This window comes from Pediculus humanus, genomic scaffold (assembly GCF_000006295.1).
Source record: "Pediculus humanus corporis 1103172108290 genomic scaffold, whole genome shotgun sequence".
Taxonomy (NCBI): domain Eukaryota; kingdom Metazoa; phylum Arthropoda; class Insecta; order Psocodea; family Pediculidae; genus Pediculus; species Pediculus humanus.
Genome location: NW_002987859.1, coordinates 1,342,529 through 1,358,368, shown reverse-complemented (window position 1 = coordinate 1,358,368; position 15,840 = coordinate 1,342,529). Strand labels below are relative to the sequence as shown.

At 32.3% G+C, this 15,840-nt stretch overlaps 1 protein-coding gene across 1 annotated transcript; it reads left to right on the top strand.

The window, feature by feature from the left end:
* Positions 1-13,466: 13,466 nt before the first annotated feature.
* Positions 13,467-14,058, top strand: Phum_PHUM540620 (uncharacterized protein; the record flags this gene model as incomplete). Its single annotated transcript, XM_002431642.1, has 2 exons — positions 13,467-13,565; positions 13,648-14,058. The coding sequence occupies 2 exons, from the start codon at positions 13,467-13,469 to the stop codon at positions 14,056-14,058; spliced, it is 510 nt and encodes a 169-aa protein (XP_002431687.1).
* Between the last annotated feature and the right edge of the window lie 1,782 nt (positions 14,059-15,840).

Below are 15,840 nucleotides of genomic sequence, written 5' to 3'. Positions count from 1 at the left end.
ATGCCACTGGTTGTGTATAGATAGATAATGGGTTGGAAAAAGATTATCTTGATGAGAAGACTCTGAGAATATTTTTTTTTATCGGGGGGCTCGTAATGGGTACGTAATATATGTGATGAGAGAGACCGGACCGACCGCCGCCATGTTTTTTTATTTTTTTTTCCTACATGCCTATCGATTTTTTCGTTCGGGCCGTGTTTATTTCGGTAATAAAAATTATTATTATTATTATTATTACACTCGCGAAAAAAAAAAGAAAATTTCGTAAAGTATTAATAATAATGGTGATAATGATGATTTTCGCGTTAATAACAACAACGGCTCCGATGTAAATAAGCGTATAATTTATTTTCCAAAAAAAAATGGAGGATTTATTATCACACGCACACGTGCACGCACACGCATCGAACGTATATAACAAAAGTAGTTTTCGGTTAAAAAACAAGATCATAAACAATTTTTATTTATATTCAAAAAAAAAAAAAAAAAATTCGATTTGTTATCTAAATGAAGAAAAAATTTTTTTATTTGCGTAATTTTTTAATGATAACAAGTCAATATTTAACGACCCAATCGATAAATAAAAATTTCTATTAACATACTCGGTTAATAAGTTTTCCCTTCCCCCCCCCCCAATACCCTCGCTCGTTTCTTCTCTCCATCTCTCTCTCTGTTTCGTTAGTTCGTTAGCGGAAGGGATTTTTATTATTATTATTATTATTAGATTCGGGGTTATCCAGGTTTATCCAGTTGTAAACGTCGTCGCGTTCGGTCGGAGTAAAAAGAAAAAAAATAAGGCGGCGTTCGCCATCGTTCATTTTCGATAGATCGATCGATCGATCGATCGATCGAACTGGAAGGAAGGACATTTTTTTAATATTTCTATCTCTTTCTTTTCCACTGGAATTTATTTATCTTTTTTCTCTTTATTATTTACGTATACCGTTATCACCGCGCAACCAATTAATTTTTATGTCTATTTAAATTTAATAATGTTTCTTTTTTTTTTTTTATCAATCCAGTTCGATAACGCCTCGCGGGTGTCTTCCAAAAAAAAAAAAATTCCAAAGTTTTTGCTATTTGTTCTTTCCTTTATCCTCTTTCGCCTCCCCTTCATACCGTTTTTTCTTCCCCCCTTCTTCCCTCCCGGTTTTCCCCATTGGTGGACTAAATTTGCGGTGGTGAACCGACTGAACGGTAGAAGACATTACTCAACATTTCCTTAATTTTTTTCCGATCGATTTCATTTCGATTGATTGACTGGAGAATCAACCGCACGAAAGTCTGGAAAATAAAATAAAATTTTTAAATGCGTCCGAGAGAAAGAGAGAGAGGGAAAAAAAAGAAAGAAAACAAACAAACAAACAATTCGTGATGATGATTAAAAAAAAAATCCGGGGATTAAATCGATTTTTATTGAAATCGCAAAAAGTCGGACATGACGATCCCGGGATTTTTTTTTTTTTTGTAGTTCCGACAAATTATTATTATTATTATATTTATTAATATAATAATAATAATAATAATAATAATAATAATAATAATAATAATAATTATTATTATTATTATTATTATTATTATTATTATTATCTTGTAATTACAAAGCGAAAATCACGCGGCATTTTTTTTTTTTTTTTAATTTCAGTATCGAAGGAGTTGGAATCGGTGATGGTGATGGTGGTCATGATGGAGGCGGCGATGGCGATGGCGGTGGCGGTGGCAGTGATGGCGGTGGCGGCGATAAGGTAAAACGTAATTAATAATTTTCGTAATGTTTTTTTCATGTGCCGTATATGGCGCGTTCGCGTTCCGAGACGAGAGAATGAAAAAAAATCTTACCTAATAGAACGAGTTGTCAAGTCGGTCGCGAAAAAAAAAAAAAAATGTCGAAAGACGTAATTTAAAAAAATTATTATTATTATCATCATTATCATTATTATTAACATAATGAAAATGAGTAAAAAAGAGAGACAGAAAATGAAAATATGGTCGAAATGAATATGGAGTCGAGTTGCGTAATTGCATATATATATTTTCTTTGATATCGATTACCACCTGTAAGTAACGTCGGCTCCTACCTGTCTCTCTCTCTCTCTCTCTCTCTCTCTCTCTCTCTCTCTCTCTCTCTCTCTCTCTCTCTCTCTCTCTCTCTCTCTCTTTCTCTCTCTATCGAATGATTTCACGAATTTAATTTTATTAATTATGAGTAAAAAAGTAAGAGAGAGAGAGAGAGAAAATTACGCTCTTGAAAGGATTTTTTTTTTTTGGACGATTTGCATGACACTAAAATCGCGCGCGCGGGGGGGGGCGACGAAAAACAATCTCGAACTAAAAATAAAATAATTATTAAAGAGTGATAATGATGATGATGGTAATAATAATAATAATTATAATTAAGTCGAAATTATCATTATTATCATTGATGTCTTCGGGCGCGGGGGAAAGGAAAGAGGGTTAGGGCGAGGTCAGCCCGCGTGGTCTTTGCTCACACCTTCTCCATTTTGTTTTTTTTTTTTTTTTCACGTACGTTATTAGTTATATAAAGAGAGAAAGGGAAATAATAATGATAATAATAATAGTTTAAAAAATATTTTTGCGATTTGGTCACCTCTCAAAAGTTTCACCGTGAAAAGAGAGAGAGAGAGAGACACACACTTAATGAAGGGATCCATTAAAACTCCTCCTTTTTGCGTTGCTCCCTTTCATTATTTTATGAAGATCAATTAAAGTAATTTGATATTATTATTATTATTTTTCATTATTCTTCTTTTTCTCTCTCTTTCTCTCTCTGTGACACTTACACGCACGCGGTCACGCATTCTCTCTCTCTCTCTCTGTCTCTAATACTCCGTAGTAGTAGTTTTGTCCGTTAATGGATGGTTTAATGCATCGAATATTACGCTGTTGAATTTTTTTTTCCTTTTCTAAAGTTTAAACAAAAAAAAAAAAAAAAAATTACACGTATCGGTATCGTCATTATTATTATTATTATTATTATTATTATTATTATTATTATCATCATCATCATTAAGTAAAGTGTTAAACGCAACAGAATTTTTATTATTATTATTTTACGTGTCATTAGAATGTTTTTTTTTTTTTAACTCAATTATTTTCTTAACGTTTTGCCGTGTGGCGATGAGAAAATTCGAATCGCGCGCGATTTTTTTTTTTTTTAAGTTTGTTTCCGGTTTCCGTTTGTTTCCGTTGCGTTGTAATTATTATTATTATCATTGTTTTCACTTGTTTCGATCTGGATTTTTTTTTTGTAAATGTGGATCGTGTCACGAAGTTTCCAATCATTTTTTTAAATTTATAAAATTTATTTTTCAATTTGTTCGGTATTCAAAGTTTCTCTTCTCAATTACTTCCGGCGGAAGTTTTTTTATTTGCTTCCGTTTTCCGGCGGAAACGGGTTTGCTGTCGTATCCGGTTTGTTTTTTTTTTTTTAAAACCATTTCACCATGACCAAGGTGACCGCTTTTTAATCACGATTTTTACCGTAATAATAATATTAAAAATTTTCGGCAAATTATTATTATTAATATTAATATTATTTCACTTCGCGAACGATCGCTCTCAATTAATTCTCTGCGGGGGAAGGACGGGGTGAAGGTGAGGGGTGGAGGAGGGTTTCAGTCACGAATGAAAGCGGCATGGGAAGCGGGGAAGGGCGGGAGGGAAAAATGCCCGAAAATTACAAAAAAAAAAAAAAAAAAAAAAATCTTGTTAAACTCAAATCAAATTTTTTTAAAAAAAATAATTGGTTAATGAGACGAAGTGGCATAGGTCGAGGATTTGTTTTAAAGGTGTGCCCCCCGTTCGTTCGTTATTTTACTCTCTTTTCTCCCCTCCTCCTCTCTTCTCCTCTCCTCTTCTCTTCCCCTTCTTCCCCTCCGGGTAAAAACGTCTTCAAGCGGAAATTTAAAAAAAAAAAAAAAAAAAAAATGCGTTAAAAAGCGTGGGAAGAAAACTCGCGTTTGTATTTTATTTATTTTCCCGCTGCGTTTTTAATCGGAGAAGAAGAAAGACGACCACGTGATTAACAAAAAATTAATTTGATTGGTTATTAAAATCGATTAAAATCGATATTTTCGACTTTTGAGAAAGTTTTTTTTTTTTTTTAAATTATACAAAAAGTCAAAAAAAAAAAAAAAAAAATACGACGTACCCCTTCTTTAACGGTTAACTTTTTTTTTTAAAAAACCGGACAACGCGGCAAAGGGCCTCCTCCTCCTCCTCCTCCTCCCCCTTTTCCTCGGGACCCGGCTAGAAAATTTTTTTTTATAATTGTGGGGGCCGGGGGAAAAAAAAAAAAAAAAAAAAAAAAAAAAAAAAATTAACACCCTTTTTTTTCTTCTTCTTCTTCACGGAATTTTTAAAAAAATTTTTTTAAAATTAATTTTCCGCGCGATTTATTTTATTCTCCAGAACATTTCCAGTTTTTTTTCCCCACAAAGCATTATTATTATTATTATTAATTGATTTTTTATTTTATTTAAAAAAAAAAAAAGAATTTTTTTTTTAGCCAAAGGTTAAATAATTTAACGATAAAGTCGTTTACTAAAATTAAAAAAAAAAAAAAAATTCTCGATCGAAAACGCCTCCCACGCTCTCCCTCCTCTTCTCTCACCGTATCTCGCTCCCTCTTCCCCGCCGAGATCATACTAGAATCCATACTTCGTTTAGTCACGCCTAATAATCACAAAAAAAAAAAAAAAATTTTCCAGTCGGAAAATTTTTTTCACAAATCACATCCGCCGGATTTGCACGTTTAAATAATCATTTCCTAAAAAATTATTGTTATTATTATTATTATTGTATCGGTTCGGTTGAGTTCGGTTAAATTCGGTTCGATTCGTGAAAAACGTTTCACACTTCATTATATACACACAAACGAAATCGTAGTAAAATGTGTTTAAAAAAAAATTTTTTTTTTTATCGTGGTTTTAGTGTAAATTCCACGTTACGTGAGGTCGACGCAAGACCCTCACGAAACTCTTTAAAAAATTTTCCAGCCTAATTTGCGGTTGTCCGAATGTGTTAAATTATTTTGCCTTTTTTTTTTTTTTTGCGCAGCGCGCGTACCTTAAAAATCACCGTTACATTGTGGGAGTCATCAAATAATTTTTTTTAAAGATTTTTGCGTGCGAGGTTTTCTATTGGTTTTATTATTATTATTATTATTATTATTATGAAAGATTTTTATCTTTTTTTTTTTTTTTTTTCTGGAATTTTCGGATAGGGTCAATTCACCTTTCTTTTCGTGACGTAAATATTTAAAATCCAGTTGATAAATGATGATGATCAAGATAAAAATCATTTACGTCCGACAAAAAACTTCCCAAAAAGACACGAGAGCGTTTATCATATTTAAAACAAAGACAAACAAACAAACGAACAAAAAAGAAGAAGGAAAAAAATCTTTCCGCGTTTGTGCAAAAAACGGGGGGGGGGAATTTTTTTTTTTTTTATGTTGGTCAACATGTCTCTCGGTATCATCTTTTTTTTTTTTTTTTGGAAAGGCCAGATAATTATCTATCTCTTTTAGAAAAGGAAAATGAATGCGTGCGTGCGTGTACGCGTGCGTTTCTTTTTTTTAAATACGTTATCGTAATGAGCTTATCAGATGTTTGACGAGGGGAGGGAGGGGGAATAATAATAATAATAATAAAAGGAAAGATGGTAGAAAACCTGAAAAATGATGATGACCGTAGGAAAAAAATTATTATTATTATTATTATTAGTTTTTTTTGGTACGGTTCATGTCACTGCAGCAGTCGACGTTTAAAATCACGACCCCCCACCCCCGGGGGTCATTTTCCTTTTTTTAAAATTATAAGTTAGAATTTTTAAAAAAATCGGAGACCATAATTTTTTTTTCCCCGAGCATTTTTTGCTAGGGATACCATTATTAGATACTCACTCAAAGTTTTTTGTTTCAGGAAAGAATTGATGCGGATAGTGCCGAGTCACGAATCATCATCATCATCATCATCATCATCAACATGGCCACCGTCTCTTACGGTGGTTAGATTGAAAATCCTTATTGGCCGTTGATGGTAGTTCCTGAAGAAATGAAGACGGACGTAAAGCTCTGTTGGCACATACACGACGTGACGTTCGACGATGTCGGTTACCAATCGCTCCGAATCATCACGAACACCTGTTTGTCGAAAAGGAAAAAAAGTATTATTATTATTATTATTATTATTATTATTATTTTTTAAAAAAATATTTTTATTTGTCGATGTGTATCATAAGATGATGAGGTTTGATATCCGCGAGCGTCGGAGAGAGAGATAAAGAGAGAGAGAGAGATCTCGTCGGTCACGAGGTATATAACCAATACGGAAAGATGTTGTTAAGATGCGATACGATAATGATACGAGAGTAACGAGAAAATTATAAATGATTGACGTCAAAACAACGACGACGACGACGACGACGGCAACATAAAATCACGGCGGAAAGAATAAGAAGAAGAAGAAAAAAAAGAAAGAAAGAAAGAAAGAAAATAACACGTTGATGGTGGGATGCTGACAAGAGAAAAATACCATTTAATTAATGAAAGGAAATGGAAAAGAAGAAGGAGGAGGAGGAGGAGGAGGAGGAAGGAAAAAAATTCATCTTGTATAGACGAGAGGTCAAAAAATATTTCATGATCGGTGAAGTAATAATAATAATAATAATAATTGACGTCACGACAGTAACGTTGAAAAGAAGAAAAGAAAAAAATTACGAAAGCCGGTGCCGCCACCGTCGACGATGTTTCCCGAAGAAGGCCGTAAGGACAAGAAGGAAAAAGACGATCGATTAGCCACCAGTTGCAACAATGTCTACCACCTCAAGTAAACTAACGTTACTCCCATAGAGTATGAAAAATGGAAAAGGAAAAGAAAGAAAGAAAGAAATTTGCCAACTTTCCCGAGGATGCCAATATTCACCTGTTTGTTTGTTTGTTTGTTTGTTAAATTTATTTTTTATTCTCTCTCTCTCCCCCTTCTTTCTCTCTTTCTCTTTCTCTCTTTTTGCTTTAACTTTGTAATTTCATATAGGTATGTTTAAGTGAAACCACTCCTTCGACTATTTACGATATGGAAGAAAAACTCTTCGAGTGATGGTGGTAAATCATGAATAAATAAATAAATAAATATTGTTTGCAGATTGTCGTCGTCGTCGTCGTCGTCGTCGCCAACGCCAACGCCAAGAGGATAAACGGATTTTTTGTAACCACGTCGTTCTCTTTATAAAAGAAAATAAATGACCTCCTGCACATCTTTCTCTCTCTCTCTCTCTCTTTGAAGAGTTACAAGTTAACAATCGAGGGGCAAAACATTTTCCAGCAAGAGCAAACATCAGACTGATGTAATAATTACTCGGAAACGATGGTAAACTTTGGTCATCAAAAGAGGATGGAAGAAGAAGAAATTCTCCAGTGCTGGAAAAAGAAAAAAAGAGTTTACAACGAGGAAGGGAATTTGTTGTTGTTGTAGTAAAAATCGTGGATTTAATTACGGAGGCTTTCAGAAGAAAAGTCTACCATTGACGCGAGGATCGTGACAGACACGTTATTTTCGACATTGAATCCGCCACACATATATGCGTGCGTGCGTGCGTGCGTGCGTGCGTGCGTGCGTGCGTTTTTTTATTACACCGCGAAGCGTTATTATATTTTCTATTATGGTATCGACCACCTACTACTACTACTACTACTATCACTTCTCTCGAAGTAGTTCTTTCGCCACTTTAACCAATGTTTGATCAAAATCCGAAACGTGTGCGTGTGTGCGTGTGTGCGTAACTGTAATTACAATCGTTGTGAGGTTTTTCGCTCATCTGACAGTTTGATTGATGAACTTAATATTATTATTATTATTATTATTAGTACCGATAATTTTTTTTTTTTTAGGCACTCGGTCGAACTGGCCAACTTGCGAAAAAAAAAAATAAGTAAATAAATAAATAAATAAATTTTTTTTAACGGTCGTTATGTGTTTCACGCACGCACTCACTCACGCATGTATTCTCGCGTAGAAAAATTTTTTTAAGACATCGTCTGCTAATTGCACGATGATTTTAACGCGACGATATCATCCGAAACGTTTTTTTTTTTGTAGTTTTTCTCGTACGAAGTATTCCAAATAAAAAAGTTTCCTTTTAGGGTTAGAACGATAATATTTAAATTCACGATTTCTTTTTGCAAGATTGATGAGTGGAGAAAAGGTGAAAATGAGAGAGAGAGAGAGAGAGAGAAAATACGCGCGTTTTTACTCGATGGTAAGTAGGTAGAACGCGGATGAAACAACAGAAAATTTTTTTTTTTTTTTTTTATAAAGTTTTTACATTTGTCTTTACTAATTGTTATTACATTTTTTTTCTTTCATTTAGGAAAGGACCAGTAAAGACGAGCCGGTACATTCAGTAGTGACAGTATTAGACAGCGAAACAAGATGATGTCTACCTTTTGGCGAGAAGAGGAGAGGTGCAAAACAACTTGACAAAAACGTTTCTGTTATATTTTCAAATAATTTAAATAATGGCTACAATTTCGTTTTGGAAAAAAGTACGAAAAAGCGAGAAGGCAAGAAGAGGAAGGAGGGAGGAAGGGAGGGAGGAAAAGGCGAGAAAGAGGAATAATTAGAAAAAATCAGGTTCGGTTGTTTGTCGTCATAGAAGAAACCTCGTTTTAAACCTGTAATTAAATTTTGAGTGATGATTGAACGTTTGATTTATATTTGGCCACGTTTATATTATATACATATATATGTATAAAATACATGTATGTATATTTTTCTTAATCGTGACACATAAACTACTAAATTTGCCACAAACGATTATTAAGTTTTCCGTTTTTTTTTTTTCAAATTTATAATGATGATAATAATAATAATAATAATAATAATAATTTGTATTTATTCTCTGTATTATAATATATGTATTTATTCTCTCAAATATATTATTTAAAAAAAAAATAAAATTTGTTTTTTTTTTTTTTCCCCATCATGCATGTTTGGTTATATCATTCGTTTATTCCCGTAAAAGAAAAACTTAAAAGAACAGAATTTTTATACATAATTGCATAACTCAAAAAAGTAAGGCGAACAGAAAAAATCGAAAAAATTCAAAAATCCTTAAAAATTTTGGTTATGCAATTTGCAATACGCAAAAACACGACAAATTGCATAACTCACAAAAGTAAGGCGGACGAAAAAAAATCGCAAAAATTGAGTGAAAAATTGGTCCCGAGTATCAGTAAAACATAATATTCAGGAGGTCTCAATTTTTCGATAGTTTCGCTTCGCTTCAACGCCTTGCATTTAGAGTATATGCAATTTTCAATACAATTTTTAACCAATGGCGTGCTTTGTATACATAATGAGAAAATTATGGCGCTCGCCATTCTTACTCGTGATTGGTCAGAAAAAAAAAATCACATATTTTTCATGTTTAGCTTATGTATTAATAGGAATAAAATTTAAATTATGAAATAACTATGTTTTAAAGCAAAATTTTGTACATGTATATATTAAATGTGACCAAGGATGGAGAAACGAATTTAAAATAAAAAAAATAATAATAATAATAAGAATAATAAATAAATTTTATTTAATTTTTATTTATTTACTTATTATTATTATTATTATGTAAAAATATTTATTCGTGGCCGTATTATAAAAGCAATATATATATATATATATATATATTGTTATGTTCGGTTCGTTCTTTATATTATAAGTCGCAAATTAATATTAAAATTAATTTACAGTTTATTTCTTGTGACGTGTTAAATGCTTAGCATACACTTTTTCACAAAATAAAAGTAAAGGTTATTTTAACTCGCGAACAAACACTTAGAAACTATCACTAAACCAAAACTAAAATTAAAGAAACGGATAAGAATTCAATATAACAAAACGAAGAATCAAAAGAACGCGTGCAAAGCTATGAAGCTTCCCTTTATAACCTCGGTTTTTCATTAGTCAATTGTTTCGAATGTCCAACAATTTAACACGAGCAAATACTTGCAAATAAAATAAAAGAAAGAGTTTCTAGAAGCTTCGCTTCTAAAGAAGAACAATTTGAGTTCATCATTAGTCTTTTGTTTATAAAAAAATTGAAAAATGTGAACATTGTGTACAGGATCACAACAATATATATATATTGTTATGAACATTTTTCTATATTGTCTTTAGCAAGCATTATTACAAAAAGGATTATCACTCATATCACGGATAACATAAAGTAACCTTTAACCGTCACTCTCACTAACACAATCATTAATAAGGTGTAACGTTCACAGGACATTAGGGAATCAGAAGAACTTCTCCCGTTGTATCTTGCTTCCTTTTATAGGTGGAACTCATTGTTATTATTATGTTTCTATGAAATGAATAACTATGTTTGTAAACAAACAGAAGAATAAGTTTCTAGAAGCTTCTTTTCCATAATAAACACTTGGTAACCATAGTTCCAATGTTATTATTTATAAATAATATAAAATTATAAACATTTGCTCACATGATCACAACAATATATATATATATATATATATATATATAATTACAAGGCCTAAACTGTATTCTATTACTGGAACAGCTAATGTGCAGATGGAGTTTAACTTATTTCTTCCATTCAGTTCCGACTGTAATATGAGCCTCAATCTTTTAAAATATTCTTTCTTTAATCGAGGTTTAATTTCTTTGTTGGCTACCCCAAAATTTTCTTCAATCTCCAGATATTTGTATGTTGATCCAGGGTCCAGTTCTTTAATAAGTTCTTCTTCAGAGTCTTCTATATTTTCCTTCCGTTTTAACTTTCCTCTGACAATATTAACTCTGGCACATTTTTCCAAACCAAATTTCAAGTTGATGTCAGAGGAAAAAGTTTGAATCGTCTTTAGCATTTTATTTAACTCCTCTTCATTTTTTTCATAAATTTTTAAGTCATCCATATACAGCATATGGGTGATTTTCCTGCCTCCCGGTACCAACTCATATCCTTCAGTCGCAGGAGTATAACTCCCATTTCAGCCTCAACCTCAACCCTTCTCTCAAAGCCGAAATCATCAGATCCGAACTCGCAAAGGTGAGAGCAGATTCCCCTCCGGCATAGGCCGTTGCAGAGATTTGCTCCACCCAATTGGGATACTCCTCTCAACCATGTGGGAGGCATTCCCGAGGTATCACTTTCGGTCCTGCCTCCCATAATTACACATGTACATATACATACATAATTTAATACAGTATTCATGTTAGAGTGAATTCATATTCAGATAAATGAGAAACATTTGATCTTTCTGCGACTATCCTACGATAATCCCAACAGTGAAAATTTCTTTCGTCTAATTGAAGATACTTTGTACAAAGGTTTAATTCTTTGTTCCAATCAGGTTTGGGTAAATTGTCCAAGATCCATATTCTAAGATGCCAACTACCATAGGATTTTGGATTTACTCTCAGGCACTGTTCTGTCAATTGTAAATCTTTTTCCAATAGTTTTTGATAACTTTCCAAATCCTCGTCGTTTTTAAACGACAAAAATATTTCTCTTCTATAATTCCATAATGTTATTATATCCGGATTTCCTGTTAATAAATTACCAGTGAGATTTAAACCTTCTTCGTCTTGAATTTGTGAAGAACGTTTTTCTGAATGAATTTTTTAATGAATATTTGATTCATTATTTTTTTAAATTCTATTGCCTTTTTCTGTTTCTCTTGCCTTGCGATGTCTTTTTCTTCTTCTGTCGTTCTTATTTTGACTCTCCCGTGCATTTTGTAATTTCTTTAAAAACAAATTTTACGATTTTTATTTGAAATTAATACAGGAAAAATAACTCTCAATGGGAAATAGTAAAAATAATAGTAATATATGTAAACAACCATAGACATCAATTTAAACTTAATTATATCAATGGTAAATAAAGTGTCATTAGAAAAATGTATTTCACTTTAACGTGGAACTTATAAAAATATGGAAGCTTTTAATGTAGCCAATACATGAATATTTTCGTTAAATAATTTGTTTTATGTAAATTATTGGGTTGGCCAGTAAGTAACTTCGCATTTTACTAAGAGATAGTTTGTCCATTTTTTTGAGTACGTTTACGTTTATGTACAAACATGAACTTTTGGTATGTTATTACTTGGTTCCTTCTGTAACATTCAGTACCAAAATTTCAATGAACTCTTAAATAGTGCGCGAGCAAAAGACATTTAAACATGGGGAGCCAAAGCGAGCATTTCCTTCATATTTTGCTTTTTTATTTCTGAAAGGGTGTTAATGCTTCACAAGCCAATAAAAAGTTGTGGGCTGTGTAGGGGGATGAAACCTTAATAGAACGGCAGTGTCAAAACTGGTTTGCGAAATTCCGTTCTGGAGATTTTCCTTTGAAAAATGAGGAGTAGTCCGGGCGTCCATTGGAGGTTAATGATGAGCAAATAAAGGCCCTCATTGATTATGATCGGCATAGTTCGACTAAGGACATTGTAAAGAAGCTAGATGAGTCACATACGTGCGTCAAAAACCGTTTGTGGCGTCTTGGGTACCAAAAGAAGCTTGATGGGTCTTTGCGATATGCTTCTTAAATGCAATGCGAATGACCCTTTTTTGAAAGAATGGTCATCGAAGATGAAAAGTAGGTTGTTTATGATGACTTTTTGAGAAAAAGATCCTGGTCTAGGCAAGGAAACAGGCACCTTAGAACTTCTAAGGCTGACATTCACCAAAAAAGTTATTGTTATCATTTTGGTGGGATTACAAAGGCATAGTCGACTTTGAGCTGCTTTCACAAAATCAGATCATAAATTCAGAGGTTTACATTCGACAATTGACAAATTTAAATGATAGCATCCAAGAAAAACGACCGGAGCTAGCCAATAGCAAAGGAATTGTCTTTCACCACGATAATGCCAGGCCCTCCTTGTCTTTAGCCACTGGACAAAAACTACTGGAGCTAGGCTGGGATGTTTTGCTGCACCCTTCATATAGTCCCAAACTAGCTCCAAATAATTAACATTTTTTCTGATCCCTAAAAAATTTTTTGAATGGACAAAAATTCCAAAATGACAATGAGGTTGTCAAAACTGCATTGGACCAGTTTTTTTGCTCCTAAAACTAAAGAGAAAAAAAAACAATTATTTTTCATTAAATTTAAACAAATTTTCTTGTAAATTTATTTTTAATTTATAGCTTGTCTTTTAGATTATAGCTTGTACGCGTCGCGATACCACGCTAGAAACTGCCGTCAATGTAAAAGCGTACAAACGAACCAAACATCAAGGTTTGAGAGAAGCATGAGGAACTGAAAAACTTGAGAAACAGTAAAAATTAGAAGCGGAAAGAAAGGTAATCAATCATTGACCTAATGACCTCTCTCCCTCTCCCTCTCTCTCTCTCTCTCTCGTGTTTAACTTTTTTGTTGGTTTTAATTTTAGCGATGGAAGAATTCTCAGCGAATTTTTCATGAAATTACCTTCTAAAAATAAATTACCGGATTATTACGACATAATAAAAAAACCTTTGGATATAAAGAAAATATTTAACAGGATAGAAGATGGAAAAGTAAGCTTGGGGGAGGAGGTGGAGGGAAATGGAAAAAAAGGGGGGAAAAGTTTCATTCTGACTCTTGTCATTGTTGTTTCAGTATTCGGATTTTGACGATTTGGAAAAGGATTTTACTCAAATGTGTAAAAATGCTCAAATATACAACGAAGAACCTTCTCTCATACACGAAGATTCAATCGTCCTTCAATCCGTGTTTACGAACGCGAGACAAAGATTGGAACAGGATGCGGAAACGGATGAGGATAAAGGTGATGAAGAGAGAATCCCGTCGTTCGGATTTTATTATTTGTCGAATTTTATTTATTTTGATTTTTTAAATTTTCAGACGGTGGACGACGAGGATGGAAATTCCGAATCGGAATCCGTTAGAATGAAAATAAAAATAAAAAGTGGAAAAGGAGGAAGAGGAGGAGAGGGAAGAGGAAGCACGAGAAGGAGGAAAACTCAACCAAAGTACACGAATAGCGATGACAAAGACGAAGATGATTGATTGGAAAGAGGAAAAAAGAAGAAGAAGGAGGAGGAGGAGGTGGAAAAAGAAAAAACCAAAAGGAAAAGAAAAAGAAAAGGAAGAAGAAAATAGGAAAAAAAAGAATTTTCGGTCGAAATGATTTTCGCAGCGCACAATGCTTGGGAAATTCGAGTTTTTCTTTTCGTTTTTTAATCTTATTTTTTGGTTTTTCGTATAGAACGAAAATGACGTCTTTTACTCGATGGTAAGTAGGTAGAACGCGGATGAAACAACAGAAAATTTTTTTTTTTTTTTTTATAAAGTTTTTACATTTGTCTTTACTAATTGTTATTATTTTTTTTTCTTTCATTTAAGAAAGGACCAGTAAAGACGAGCCGGTACATTCAGTAGTGACAGTATTAGACAGCGAAACAAGATGATGTCTACCTTTTGGATTTTTCCTGTGCGCGGGAGGAGGAGAGGAGAGTAGAGGTGCAAAACAACTTGACAAAAACGTTTCTGTTATATTTTCAAATAATTTAAATAATGGCTACAATTTCGTTTTGGAAAAAAGTACGAAAAAGCGAGAAGGCAAGAAGAGGAAGGAGGGAGGAAGGGAGGGAGGAAAAGGCGAGAAAGAGGAATAATTAGAAAAAATCAGGTTCGGTTGTTTGTCTTCATAGAAGGGACCTCGTTTTAAACCTGTAATTAAATTTTGAGTGATGATTGAACGTTTGATTTATATTTGGCCACGTTTATATTATATACATATATATGTATAAAATACATGTATGTATATTTTTCTTAATCGTGACACATAAACTACTAAATTTGCCACAAACGATTATAACCCCGACAAATAAGAGCCTTGTCGTGTTTAATGGTGAACATAATAATAATATAGTAATATATGTATTTATTCTCTCAAATATATTATTTAAAAAAAAAATAAAATTTGTTTTTTTTTTTTTTTTTCCCATCATGCATGTTTGGTTATATCATTCATTTATTCCCATAAAAGAAAAACTTAAAAGAAATTTTTATACAAATTGGGTTATGCAACTGGCAATACGCGAAACCCAACAAATTGCATAACTCAAAAAAGTAAGGCGAACAGAAAAAATCGAAAAAATTCAAAAATCCTTAAAAATTTTGGTTATGCAATTTGCAATACGCAAAAACACGACAAATTGCATAACTCACAAAAGTAAGGCAAACGAAAAAAAATCGCAAAAATTGAGTGAAAAATTGGTCCCGAGTATCAGTAAAACATAATATTTAGGAGGTCTCAATTTTTCGATAGTTTCGCTTCGCTTCAACGCCTTGCATTTAGAGTATATGCAATTTTCAATACAATTTTTAACCAATGGCGTGCTTTGTATACATAATGAGAAAATTATGGCGCTCGCCATTCTTACTCGTGATTGGTCAGAAAAAAAAATCACATATTTTTCATGTTTAACTTATGTATTAATAGGAATAAAATTTAAATTATGAAATAACTATATTTTAAAGCAAAATTTTGTACATGTATGTGTTTAATATGACCAAGGATGGAGAAACGAATTTAAAATAAAAAAAAAATAATAATAATAAGAATAATAAATAAATTTTATTTAATTTTTATTTATTTATTATTATTATTATTATTATGTAAAAATATTTATTCGTGGCCGTATTATAAAAGCAATATATATATATATATATATATATATATATATATATATATATATATTGTTATACATACAAATAATAAAAGTGAGAATACAATAAAAAAAACAGCGTTAACAGTTAATATTACAATTACATAACGTTAAATAA